The sequence below is a fragment of the Acomys minous genome (assembly GCF_964271855.1).
Source record: "Acomys minous genome assembly, chromosome: 2".
Lineage (NCBI taxonomy): Eukaryota > Metazoa > Chordata > Mammalia > Rodentia > Muridae > Acomys > Acomys minous.
The window spans coordinates 71,468,272-71,481,331 of record NC_140484.1 but is presented as its reverse complement, the minus strand read 5'-3'; the positions used below and the strand labels follow the sequence as shown (position 1 = coordinate 71,481,331).

General features: G+C 45.0%; 1 protein-coding gene across 6 annotated transcripts in view; it reads left to right on the top strand.

Moving 5' to 3' along the window:
* Positions 1-13,060, top strand: part of SRCAP (Snf2 related CREBBP activator protein) — a 59,517-nt gene that overhangs the window by 27,686 nt on the left and 18,771 nt on the right. For 4 of the 6 annotated variants that reach the window (XM_084772748.1, XM_084772746.1, XM_084772747.1 and 1 more), the window contains 7 exons: positions 2,640-2,809; positions 3,156-3,421; positions 3,607-3,894; positions 4,622-4,786; positions 5,069-5,254; positions 5,467-5,733; positions 6,053-7,548. In XM_084772748.1, coding sequence (XP_084628874.1) covers positions 2,640-2,809; positions 3,156-3,421; positions 3,607-3,894; positions 4,622-4,786; positions 5,069-5,254; positions 5,467-5,733; positions 6,053-7,548 — 2,838 coding nt within the window. The remainder of the gene's footprint in view (positions 1-2,639; positions 2,810-3,155; positions 3,422-3,606; positions 3,895-4,621; positions 4,787-5,068; positions 5,255-5,466; positions 5,734-6,052; positions 7,549-13,060) is intronic. The other 2 variants (XM_084772749.1, XM_084772751.1) reach the window with 1 other exon arrangement.

Sequence of the window (13,060 nt, the reverse complement as noted above, 5' to 3'; positions counted from 1 at the left end):
TATCAAATTTAAAGAGATTTCCCCTACCTCTGCCTCTCCAGTTTTGAGATCAAAGGTATATACTACCAGGTCTGGCTCTTTCCCACCTTTTTGAGATAGTATCTCTCTATTCCAGGATAGCCTCAAACGCGTATTCTACCTGAATCCACCTTCTAAGTGCTAGCATTACAGGCATGTCCCATTACACCAGAATATCCTAATTTTGTAATTGTGGTGAAAGACATGCAATAAAATTATTTTAAACCCCCCCCCCCTTTTTCAAAGATTTATTGTCATGTTTTGTCGGGGGGTGGGGGGATGAAGGGGGTGGTGTATGCCTTTAATCCCAGCCTGGTCCACAAAGAAAGTACATACAGAGAAACCCTGTCTTGCCAAAAAAAAAAAAAATTTATTATGTATACAATGTTCTGTATGCATATACACCTGCAGGCCTGAAGAGGGCATTAGATCACATTATAGATGGTTGTAAGCCACCATGCAATTGCTGGGAATTAAACTCAGGACCTGGAAGAGCAGTCATTGTTCTTAACCTCTGTGCCGTCTCTCCAGCCCCCCTTTTTAAACCATTTTTAAGTCCACATTTCAGTGACATCAAGGACATTTATGTTGTGTAATCATCTCCACCATCCATTTTCAGAACTGCTTTTATTTTCTTTTTTTCTTCCTCCTCCCCCCCCCCAGATGGTTTCTCTGTGTAGCCTTGGCTGTCCTGGACTCACTTTGTAGACCAGGCTGGCCTTGAACTCACAGAGATCCGCCTGCCTCTGCCTCCTGGCTACAAAACACTTTGTTAACATGTGTTTGCAGTATCAGATGTAATCTATAGAGAGGCTAGGGGGGGATGTAGCTCCTTGGTTATGTCTTTTTGAAGTGCAGGAAAGGCCCAGGCCTTTGAAGTAGATACAGTTTTTACCTCTTCACATAGCCTAGGGAATATGGTAGACTATTAGGTCACTGATCAAACCCTAGTTCAGAGTCAAGCACTAAGTGAAAATAGCAGACCTACTTCAGGGTCTTCCAGCAGAATAATGGAGCCACTTGTGGATGTAAACCTTTACAGTAGGTGAGCCTCCTGTTCCCACCATACATTTCAGTCGTGTTCCATGAGACTGACATCTAAGAACCCTGGAACTGTTCGTGGCCCTTTCCCATATTCTCTCTTTTTTTGGGGGGGGGTTGTTTGTTTGTTTTTTCAAGACAGGGTCTCTCTGTGTAGCCTTGGCTGTCCTGGACTTGCTTTGTAGACCAGGCTGGCCTCAAACTCACATCAATTCAGTTGCCTCTGCCTTGCGAGTGCTGGGATTAAAGTCCTGCGCCACAACCTTCAGCTTCCATATTCCCTCTTTTATCCACTGGAAAATAAACTGCAAAGCAAAACCTGATTTCTCTGTGTAGCTTAGAGGCTAGGATTGGCAGTTTCCCAAGATAAGACATGAACATCTCTTGCAGTGGAACTAAGTGCCCGCTCACTATATGGCTATTAGATATATAGGACTCCTTTCTACACTAATCAGCTGTCCTGTGTATGGGAGGGCAACTTAAACTAGGACTCAGCCAGGCCCACAATTTTGTCCACTTCACTTCCTCACTTCTCTTCCAGAATATATGCTAGCCTTACTTTGACCTTGAAGAATTGGCTCACTGTGGGGGCTAGCAGCCTGGGAGTTTTTGTAGGGCTGGCCAGCAGGGTGGAAATCAAGGAATTCCAGGTGAGAGTTTTTGTTGGAGAAGCCAAAGCCAAACAGGGCATCAGATGCTCTTCTCAGACAGATTTCTTAAGACTTAATAGTATTTAATTGTGTGGGTAGTGTTACATTTTATTTACTTATTTACCTCTCAGTGAACACCTGTCTTACTTCTACCTTTTGAATGAGTTAATTCATTTTATCAATTTGTTTGAGTCAGGATGTGGCTATGTACAAGGTAGTCCTTGAATCCAGGATCTCTCAACCTCTTGAATCTTGGGGTTACAGGCTTATACTGCCATACCCAGCCCACCTTTCAGCTTTTATGAATAATTCTGCTGTACATGTACAGATAATCTGTATAAGTTCCTGCTTTCTATTTTGAGTCTGTGCTCAGAAATGAAGTTGCTAGATCATGTCATAATTCTATTTCTTAATGCCTTGAGGAGCTGCCTTATTTATCCATAGCTGCTGCGATGGATTTTACATTTTCCAGCAGTATTACAGGGGTTCTGTTCATATCCTTTCTTAAAGGTTTCTAAAAATATTAGCTACACGAATGTGTGAAGTGGTATTTCATTGTACTTTTGATTTGTATTTTTCTAAATGATTAAAAATCTTCAGCATCGTGTCATGTACTTACCGATTATTTATGTGATTGGAAGGAAATGTGTGTGTACCAAGACATTGCTAATTGTTTTTTAAGCCAGTTTTGTAGTTAAGCTATAACTTTTTTTTGCATACTTTGGAAATTAACATTTTGCCAGATAAGTGATGTCCTTGTCCTTTCTGTGAGTTGCCTTTTTAGTCTGTGTTCTTCCATGCACATCATTTAAATTTTATATGTCCAGTTTGTCAGTTTCTTTTGTCACTTTTACTTTTGGTGTCACATCCAAGATAATATTACCAGAACGGTTCCACTGATGCCATGTTTTATGTTTATTCTTGTGGCAGCGAATTGACATGGGTCGGTTTGATCTTATTGGTCTGGAGGGTCGAGTCTCTCGATACGAGGCTGACACATTTCTGCCCCGTTACCGTCTTTCCCGCCGCATATTGTTAGAGATAGCTACAGCTCCTGATCCCCCGCCTCGACCCAAGCCAGTCAAGATGAAAGTCAACAGGTATTTGCATTAAAGAATAAGGGGATGGGTTTCTTGAAATTAATGGAGGAACTGGAATAGACTGTAAGGTAGGTTAGTTTATACTGGTTACATCAGAATATGCTTGCTATAGGGCCTGGGGAGACAAAATGACTGGAAGAACTGTGGGAGCGAGTCCTGTGTTGCTGGTGGTTTTGCTCTCTTTTCTTGGTCTGTTCTGCTTATCTCTGATTCCCTGCCCCACCTTCTCTTTAAGGAGCTCTCAGCTCTTCCTTAATTTTGCTTACATTTTTGCTGCCTTGTCTTAATTTCTCTTGTTATTTGTTATTCTTCTGTGTCTATTTAATTCTTGGATTTTTCCTCATAGGATGTTGCAGCCAGTGCCCAAGCAAGAAGGTCGTACAGTAGTGGTGGTGAATAGCCCACGGGCCCCCCTTGGCCCTGTCCCAGTTCGCCCCCCTCCAGGCCCTGAGGTGTCAGTCCAGCCTACTCTTGGCCCAGTTCCTCCAGTGTTGCCAGCACCACTCATGGTGTCAGCCCCGCCCGCCGGAACCCCAGTTGTTCCTGCATCCCGGCAGCCTGGACCTGTTCTTCTGTCTCCCTTGCAGCCAAATACAGGCCCTCTCCCCCAGGGTGAGTTAAAAGGAAACCAAGTATAATGAATAGGCTTGCACGTGGGTATAAAATAGTGAAATTAAAGAGTTCAAGGATTAGGGAGCATAGTGTTCAGAAGTCTAGAAGAAATGGTAATATGGATGCTTTTGTAGTCCAACTAAGATGTTTATCAAGATGTATCTGACAGATGTTTGTATCTGCAGTGTTGCCATCCCCCATGGGAGTCACAAGTGGGACCTCACGGCCTCCCACACCAACCCTGTCACTGAAGCCAGCCCCACCTGCCCCAGTTCGCCTGAGCCCAGCTCCACCTCCAGGTTCCTCCAGCCTGTTGAAGCCCCTCACAGTGCCACCAGGCTACACTTTCTCTCCTGTTGCCGCTACCACCACCTCCACCACCATAGCAACTGTTACCACTACAGCAGTGCCAGCTCCGAATTCTACACCACAACGCCTCATCTTATCTCCTGAAATGCAGGCTCGTCTGCCTTGTAAGTTATCAGGCCTATGTGAAAGAGGATTAGGAGAACATAAAATTGTAGGCAGCTACTTCACATTAGGTGTTTTGCTCCATAATAGTAAATCATAATTAAGAGATCTCAAGCAACTCAATTTATTCTATGGGGAAGACGGCCCAGAGATGAGTAAATAGTTGTAAACTCAACAAGATAAGTATTTGGAGGGTTAGTGGTGTAACTCAGTGGTAAATTACTTACCAGCATGTGTTAGGTTCTGAGTTCAATCTCCTAGATGGGAAAAATATAAATATATAGAAATAAATTAGGGTAAAAGGATGATACAGAGTAAGAGGTCATGAGCAGCAGGCCATTAGAGAATGTAAAGGAAATTACAAAGAAATGGCATTGGGTACAGAAGGTCTTAGTAGAGGCTGTTTGTTGACCATGGCAAATTATGCGAAAGATTTAAGTTCGAGAGAGAGATGTGGGCGCTGGACAGATGGCTCAGAGGTTAAGAGCACTGGCTGCTCTCTCAAAGGTCCTGAGTTCAACTACTAGCAACCACATGGTGGCTCACAACCATCTATAATGAGATCTTATGCCCTCTTCTGGCATGCAGGCATATATTTGGGCAGAATACTGTATACATAATAAATATATATATCTTTTTAAAAAAAAAAGAGATGTATTTTGTTAGAGGGTCTGAGATATGGTTTTGAACAGCATGACTGTGTGTACATAAGGTTTTCTTTATTTGTAGCTGGAGAAGTGGTCAGCATTGGGCAGTTGGCCTCCTTGGCACAACGTCCAGTGACTAGTGCTGGGGGAAGCAAACCTCTCACCTTCCAAATCCAGGGCAACAAACTGACTTTGACTGGTGCCCAGGTGCGCCAGCTTGCTGTGGGGCAACCCCGCCCGCTGCAAAGTAGGTAAAACCCACCCCCTGTCCTGCCTTTTTCCTCTTTATTCTGTCTTCTTTGTTTATGTGACTCCTTTTTAGATGTCAGCCTTTATGTTTCTTTGATTCGGTGGGTAGGGCCAGAGGGAATGGTTGGAAGGGTCTTTGCTAAAAATAGGAAAAGATATTTCTAGAGCTGTTACTTCCTGCCTATTCTCTCTCTCTTGATCTTGCCTCTGCCCTAGGGCTGATAGGTGCTTCTTTCTTTTTTTCTTTCTCTCTTTCTCTTTCTGTTTTCCCTTAACCCAGGGAATGTGGTGCACCTGGTGTCAGCAGGGGGGCAGCACCACCTCATCAGCCAGCCTGCCCATGTGGCCCTCATCCAGGCCGTGGCCCCGACCCCTGGCCCTACCCCTGTCTCTGTGCTGCCTTCTTCGACCCCCAGCACCACCCCTGCCCCCACTGGCCTCAGCCTTCCGCTTGCTGCTAACCAGGGTGAGGCTCTTGGCCTTTGTATTTACTCAGCCCTTACCTGGCCCTGGTCCTTCCAGGCATGCCCTGGGCCTACTGTGCCTTCCCTTGTTGTTATTTCCCTTGCTAGTATCTCCAGTATCTGTCTGCTACTTTTCCTTTCCCCTGGACTTCTTCCATCCTCGGGGCCTCTTGTTTCTTTTCTACCTTCCTCTCAATGTAGCTTCCTCTTGCAGTGCCATCATCCATGGTGAACAATACAGGCGTGGTGAAGATTGTAGTGAGACAGGCCCCTCGGGATGGACTGACACCTGTTCCACCACTGGCACCAGCACCCCGGCCTTCAAGTTCTGGGCTTCCAGCTGTATTGACGTCACGCCCTACATTAACCCCTAGCCGTCTACCCGCACCTACTCTGGGTACTACTCGTGCCCCTGTGCCCACATCCACTCTGGTGAGACCCCTGCTCAAGCTGGTCCACAGTCCTTCGCCTGAAGTCAGTGGTGAGTTCCTAATGGCTGAGGCCAGAAATTTTTATCAGAAATGAATAAAATACTGGTAGCCCTGAAGGTTTCTTAGTCATAGGGGATCCCTTTGTTAGCATATTGTCTTAATTTGCTATGTATCCCAAGCCTTGACCTAATCCAAGATATATTTGTCAGAATCTTAGAGAAAGAAAGGCCAAGCGACCCTATTCCTTGAATCTTTGACCTCATGTCATGGGACGGAAGGGTTTCTGGAAAAGTAGTGGATAGGTTGGAACAGGTAATAGCAGCAGTAGGAAATGTTCATGACGCTAACTTGTCCTCTATGTCTCCACAGCTTCAGCACCCGGAGCTGCTCCCATGACCATATCTTCTTCTCTGCACATGCCATCCTCTCTCCCTGGGCCAGCCTCTTCTCCGATAACAGTTCATAATTCCTCTCCCCTTGCTAGTCCTGTGTCCTCTACAGTCTCAGTCCCTGTGTCATCTTCACTTCCCATCTCTATCCCTAACACACTTCCTGTCCCAGCCTCTGCCCCACTGACCATCCCCATCACAGCCCCCTTGCCTGTTTCAGATTTAGGTCCAGCTCTGTTGACCAGTGTGACCCCAGCACTGGCTGTTGTCTCAGCAGCCTCTGGACAACCTTTGGCATCAGCTGGGGTTTCCCCATCAATGTCAGCCTTGGCTCTAGGTTTGGCTACTACTCCAGCCCTGTCCCCACCTCAGACATCTGGTCACTCTCTGTTGTTGGCTACCACCTCTTCACATGTTCCAGGATTGAACTCAGCTGTGGCCCCAGCATGTTCACCTGTCCTGGTGCCAGCTTCAGCTCTTACGAGTCCTTTCCCAGTATCACCAAGTTCAGCTCCAGCTCAGGCTTCCCTTCTGGCTCCAGCACCTTCTACATCTCAGGCTTTAGCCACCTCTCTGGCTCCTATGACGGCTTCACAGACAGCAATCCTGGGCCCTTCTCCAACTCCTCCTCTGGCTCCGCTTCCAGTCCTGGCTCCGTCACCAGGCTCTGTTCCTGTTCTGGCTCCATCACAGACTCCGCTTCCTGCTATGACTCTGCCATCAATGCCAGGAACCCCCTTATCCTCATCATCACTGGTATCAGCTCCAATTCCTGTGTTGGCTCCCTCATCAACTCAAACTGTGGTATCAACCCCAGTTTCATCACCTCTCTCAAGCCTGGCTTCTACTCAGACATTGACCCTAGCCCCAACTTTAGCACCCACTCTTGGTGGATTGTCTCCGTCTCAAACACATTCTTTGGCAACAGGGAGCCCCCAGGGGCCCTTTCCAACTCAGACATTGTCATTGACTCCAGCATCATCCCTGGTACCAACACCAGCCCAGACACTGTCTTTAGCACCAGGAGGACCAGTGGGTCCAACTCAAACACTGTCTCTGGCTCCAACACCTGCTCTGGCTCCAAGTTCTCCAATGGGCGCAGTTCCAGCTCACACACTGACTTTGGCTCCAGCATCATCATCTGCTTCACTCCTGATCCCAACTTCAGTACAAACACTGACCTTGAGCCCTGCCCCAGTTCCTGTGCCCAGTGTGGGTCCATCTGCCTCCCAGGCTTTAGCACTGGCCCCAGCCTTAACCCAGGCTCCAGCTTCCCAGGCGTCTTCCCTTGTTTCGGCATCTGGTGCCGCTTCCTTACCTGTCACCATGGTAAACCGGCTGCCTGTTCCCAAGGATGAGCCTGAGATACTGACTTTGCGCTCTGGTCCTCCCAGCCCTCTTCCCACTGCTACCTCGTTCAGTGGGCCCCGGCCTCGACGCCAGCCCCCACCACCACCTCGGTCCCCTTTCTATCTGGTAAGTTTTACTTCCACAAAGGTGTTGGCAGTTGAGTTGTCTAGTAGTATTGATAGGATGGCTGGGAACAGTTACAAAAGCCTCGTATACTATTGGCACATCACATTTGGATAGATGCCTTCTCCTTCATGGGTGTGTATTCCAATCTGTAAAACAGAAATAGTAATGTCTTAACTTTCTCAGAGGATGATTGGTTTGGTTTTTCAAGACAAGGTTTCTCTGTGTAACAGCCCTGGCTGTCGATGGACTCATTTTGAAGACAAGACTGGCCTCAAACTCACAGGAATCTGCCTGCCTCTGCCTCCCAAGTGCTGGGATTAAAGGTGTGCGCCACCACACCCAGCTCGCCCTTCTTTAAAAAGATTATTTTCTTTTTAAATTTATGTGTATGTATCTTTCTGTATATGTACACATGTGTACAGATGCTCTTCAAGGCTAGAAGAGAGCATCAGATTCTCTTCAACTGTACTACAGGCTATTGTGAGCTGCTTATTGTGGATTCTGGCATACTTTGTTGTTTGTTTTTGTTTTTCGAGACAGGCTTTCTCTGTGTAGCCTTGGCTATCCTGAACTCATTTTGTAGACCAGGCTAGCCTCGAACTCACAGAGATCCGCCTATCCCTTCCTCCCCAGTGCTAGGATTAAAGGTGTGCGCCACCCTGGCCCGGCACTGGGTTTTGGTTTTTTTAAGGAAACTGTTTTACTATATAGCTCTGGCTGTCTAGGAATGTGTCCCAAAATGTCTAGCCCAATGATAGCACTCCTCATCTCTGATCTTTGAGTCATTGCTCATTCCCATTTCCTTCCTCCCTTTCTTCCTTTCTTCCTTCCCTCCATTCCCCCCCCCCCATTCTTTCTTTCTCTGTGTAGCCTTGACTGTCCTGAACTCACTTTATAGAGCAGGCTGGCCTTGAACTCAGAGATCTGCCTGCCTCTGCCTCCCTGAGTACTGAGATTAGAGGCGTGTGCCACTGTTGTAGGCTCTTTCCTTTTTCCTGAAGTGCTGAAGGTCTTACTCTGGTTGGTTATGAATTTGTGATCCCCTTGCTTCAGCTTGCCTCCTGTGGTTTCTGACATGTGCTAACATGCCTTTCTTTGTATCTTGTCATGTTTATTTTGTCCATTTGTATGTTCTTTGAAGAAATGTCTATTCAGATTATTTGCCACTTTTAATTACTATTTAAGGCCATCACCACCTTCTGGTGCTAGAGATGAAATCCAGACCCTTGTGATTGCCAAAGACTTTTTCTTAGCCGGTCGTGGTGGCACATGGCTATAATTCGAGCGCTTGGGATGCACGGGCAGGCGGATCTCTGTTAGTTCGAGGCCAGCCTGGCCTACAAAGGGAGTCTAGGACAGCCATGCAAACCATGTTTTGAAATTTTTCTTCTCTCCCCCCCCCCCCATTTTAATGTTTTTACTTATTATTTAGACATTTCCTGTAATATATTTGATCATGTTCTTTGCCCTCCGCTAACTCCTCCTAGGTCCTCCTGACCTTCCTAACCACCCACTTCATTGTTCTTTCTCTCAGTTAAAAACAGCTCTCCCCCCAAATTTCATGATGTCTGTTCTGTGTTGGCCATCTGCTCCTGAGCTGGGGCTGCTCTGGAGTGTGGCTGACATTCCTCAGTGTCACTCTGTTGACAAGAGCTGACTCCACTCTTCTAGCCGCTGTCGATCATAATAGCTTCTTTTTCTGTTGTTTGTTTTGTTTGTTTGTTTTGTTTTTGAGACAGGGTCTCACTATGTAGCTCTGGCTTTCCTCTGCCTTAAAGTGCTAGAATTAAAGGTATGACCCACCAAACACCTGTCACGTATAGCTTCTTGACTGTGGTGGGGTTCCCCTTCTACCCTGAGAATGGTTACCTGAAGTCAAGTTTTGCTTTTTATTTTATTTTCTGTTTGTTTGTTTGTTTCCTCTTCTCCATGCCAGGGATCAAATGCAGGGCTTTCAGTATGGCAAACAAGCACTACCACTGAGCTATCTCCAGTACTGACAAAAATTTATTGTGGATTTACTTTTATGTCATAGTCAACAATGAGATGGAACAAGGTCGAATGTTAGTCATGCTATGTGAAGCTTGCACTTCAGTGACTAGAAGACAAAATTATATAAACTGTAAGCATGGGAAATGCTTTTGCAAAAGGTGGAATATTGGTTTTGATTTTTTTTAAAGAGTCTTACTGTTAGTCTTGACTGAACATGATTCACTGTGTAGACCAGGCTAGCCTTAATTCATAGGGATCCTCCTTTCTCTGCCTTTCAAGTCCTGGGATTAAAGGTATACACTACCATAGCTGACAACAGTTTGCTGGGTTTACATATAAACTAGGAAAACAGATATGGAAATGAATGTTTTTCAGGTTTCCAGACTAACAAATTACCCTTCTAAACTCGAGGGTACCCAAGTGACTGGTTAGCAAGTTCTTACCCACCACATTTCATTTTCTGGCTCTTGGCTCTGTTTTTAAACTTTAAAAAACGAATGTGTGTATGTGTTGTTCTTTTTCACCCTCCATTACTTTGTTGCGTTCCTTTCCACTCCTGTTGAACCCTTTCTTCTTACCAAGACACCCTCCTGCTTTGTTTAAATGTCTCTTGTTTTGTGTTATTTTGGTGACCCACTGAGTTTAATTAGGTTTACTTACATAAGCATTAGTGTTATGGTTATTGAACCATGGCTATACCACTGAAGAAAATGACCCCCCCTTTCCCGTTAACTACCAGTGATAGAGTGTTGGTTAGCGCCATCTTGTATAAGTAACTACACAGCTGTTTATGAGTGTAACCGCCATGTCATGTCCAGAAGACATCATTTCCTAGCATCCTTCATTATCCAAACCTTATATTTTCTCTTCTTGCTTTACGTTTTCTGAGCTCTGAAAGAGGCGATACAGATGTTCTCTTTAGGACTGAGCAAATACTAGTCTCTTATTCTCATCACTGTGACCAGTTACCACCCTCTGCAAACAGAATCTTCTCTGCCCATGGATGACAGCAATGCTGATCTGAGTACAAATACAAATGTTTAGGATGCAGCTTGGCACTGTGCCCACTTAGTAAAAGACTGTAGAGGTTCCCTCCCACTTCTGTAACTTCCACAGCCATGAGAGAGTGTGGGTGTGTAAGTGTGTAGGAGCTGCTTTTCTCCTTCCATTGTGGGTTCCAGGAATGAAACTCAGATAGTCAGGCTTGTGTAGCACACACTTTTACCCACTGAGCCATTTTGCCCGCCCAGCTGTGGTCTTTTAGCCAGCTTTAAAGTACCACGCGTAGATTCCTTCCCAAACCCAAGCAGAAAGTGACTGGGCACTTCCATGACCGTGACACTGTTAAACTAATGGGATATCTTGCCTGGCTTGTTGGTTTTAGAACTCAAAGAGTTCACAGCCAGATGCAGACCATTACTGGTTTTTCTCCACCCAGCTACTTGCTGAGCATGTTGTAGTAACATGATAGCTACAAGGAGCAAGCTCATAGCTTATTGCAGCTTAATTTCTCTGTTCTCATGTGTGGAGTCTTCCGCAATAGTGTTTTACCATCTAGTCTGATGGGCAACCAAGAGCAGTGTTGTTTGGGGCCTTCTGGGCCTCCTCTCTGACCAATAACTCAGATATTTCATAACTGGCAATTGAATTTTGTTTGATAACCTAATAGTTTTTATGAATATCCTTGTCCACGCGTGCAGGTTACCTCACTTCTTTTTTTTTAATTATGTGTTTAATTATGTGCTCAGTGTTAAGAGCACTTGTTCTGACAGAGGACTGGAGTTCATAACCCTCTGTAACCCCAGCTCCAGGGGATGCAGCATCCTCTTCTGGCCTCTAGCACACTGCATGCGTGTGATACACAGACACGTGCACACAAAACACCCACACACAAAATAATGATAAAATTATGTGTTTGTATAGTCGAGAGGTGAAAAGGAAAAGGGGAGAAAGAGACTGCATGTATATGTGTAAGTGCTCACAGGCTAGGGAAGGGTTTCAAGGTTCTTCTGTCACTGTCCACTGGTTTCTTTGAGACATGGTTTTGTCTTTTAATCTGGGGATCACATTTTCTTGTCTAGACTGGAGCTAACAATCCTCACAATTCTCCAGTCTGTCCCCTTTAGTGCTGTGACCACAGGCATTTGTGAGGATGCCTCGCCTGTTATTTGGATAGTGGGATCCATATTCAGGCCCTCATGATTGTTCAGCAAGCATTCTTAAGTACTAAGTCCTATCTCTAACCCTCTTAGTTATACATATACATAACTTATTTTTATTTATTTTGAGACAGGGTCTCTTTATATAGCCTTGGCTTTTATGGAACTCACTATGTAGACCAGGCTGACCTGGAATGTACACTATGGATATTTTTTTTTCCACTATGGATATTTTTAAATTAATTTAAAAGTTTCTTTAGGGCAGTTTCATACTTAGTTTTGGCTAGTCCTCCCCTTATCCTCTACTCTGCCCCATTCCCCACCCAGTCATTTCCATACCTGATATTCTCTCCCTGTAGCCTAGCAGTTCTCAAACTGTCGAATATTGTGACCCTTTAATATGAATTAACCCCAACCACAAGAGTATTTTTTGTTACTACTTCATAACTATAATCTTCTACTGTTGCAGTGTAAATATCTGATATGCAAGCCATCGGATATGGGCCCCTCTGAAGGGTTGTGCAGCCCCTAGGTTGAGAACCACTGCTCTGATGCCATGTGTTCTATCCCCCTTCTTGGCTTCTCCATGCACTCCCAAGTTAAACTCAAATTTAAAAATTCAAAACTAGGATCCACATATGATAGTCAATATGTAACATTTTTCTGAGACTGGGTTACTCCATATATCCAGTTCCATGCATTTTCTTCCAAATTTCAGAATTTGATTTATTCCTTATAGCCGAGTAAAACCCAATTGTGTATATATCCCACATTAAAATATTTTTGGTTTTGTTTTTTGTGTTGGTGATTCAACCCAAGACCTTGTGCACTCTAGCCAAGCATTCTATTGCTGAACTAAATCCCTAGACACCCAATTTATATATGTGTATGGTTGCTATGGTAAGTGTCAGATGTGCATTACCACATAGGTGGCTTGTTTGGTTGGTTGGTTTTTCCTCCTAATGTGGGTTCTGGGGATCAAATTTTAAGTTGTCAGGGTTTGTATGATAAGGATTTTTGTCTTCTGAGCTGGCTCACTGGACCCTGTACCACATTTTTGGTATCCTTTTATCAACTGATGGTATTTTTGTTGTTGTTGGTTTTTGTTTTGTTTCGTTGGTGGTGGTAGTGGTGGTTTGGGGAGGGGGGTTCGTTTGTTCGTTTGTTTTTGTTTTTCAAGACAGGGTTTCTCTATATAGCTCTGGCTGTCCTAGACTCTCTTTGTCGACCAGGCTGACCTTGAACTCCCAGAGATCCTCCTGCTTCTACTTCCCGAGTGCTGGGATTAAAGGCGTGCGCCTCCACAGCTGGCATTACTGATGGAGTTTAAGCTAACTGAATTTCCTGCTTGTGAATATAGA